Source organism: Olea europaea, chromosome 14 (genome assembly GCF_002742605.1).
Source record: "Olea europaea var. sylvestris chromosome 14, O_europaea_v1, whole genome shotgun sequence".
NCBI classification, from domain to species: domain Eukaryota; kingdom Viridiplantae; phylum Streptophyta; class Magnoliopsida; order Lamiales; family Oleaceae; genus Olea; species Olea europaea.
Genome location: NC_036250.1, coordinates 16,361,020 through 16,361,642, shown reverse-complemented (window position 1 = coordinate 16,361,642; position 623 = coordinate 16,361,020). Strand labels below are relative to the sequence as shown.

At 32.9% G+C, this 623-nt stretch overlaps 1 protein-coding gene across 1 annotated transcript in view; it reads right to left on the bottom strand.

Annotated features, from left to right (window-relative positions):
* Positions 1-247: 247 nt before the first annotated feature.
* The window catches only part of LOC111409577, a 6,084-nt gene continuing 5,708 nt past the window's right edge, over positions 248-623 (bottom strand). Inside the window, exon 2 of the mRNA XM_023039608.1 lies at positions 248-619. Within this exon, the coding sequence (XP_022895376.1) occupies positions 248-619 (372 nt within the window). The remainder of the gene's footprint in view (positions 620-623) is intronic.

Genomic DNA, 623 nt, shown 5'->3' with positions numbered 1-623 from the left:
TCATTTCCCACCATGTTTTCGTTTAATATCTTATAACATATATTTGCCCAAACACAAACAAGTATATTATGCCCCTATTTGACTTAGATAGAAATTAGATTTTTTAATAAATTTTGATAAATTGATAGAACGTGTGATTAAAAATTGTAGATACAATTAAAATTAACTATGGATTTTTTATTTGATTTTTAATTCAAATTTTTAGGTCAAACAGAGATATATATCTCGTAATCATTTTTTATTTGCTTTAAAGGCTGGTACATTTCTCCCGTAAATAGACATTTGATTTTGCATAATGAAGAAAATAATGAACATTACGAGAACAATGCATATTCCAGAAAGCTGGAAAACTCCTCCTGCCCAATCCATTCGCGTTAGGGAAAAATCCTACCAGGTCTTGCCTGTACGGTAAAAACGATTTTCTCTTATCACTTTCCTTTATTGCTCTGTTACGTACATAAAATGCTTCATGAAGTGAATTAGCCGCCGATTTCTCGCCGGAGACGACTCGCTTCGCTTTTGATTTTTTTGAATTTACATTTTCTTTTGGTTTTTCTTCTTTGTGTTTCGGTGTTAAAAGGATGAAAGAGTCCTTGCCCTCGCTGTTGCATCGGCGGACCAAA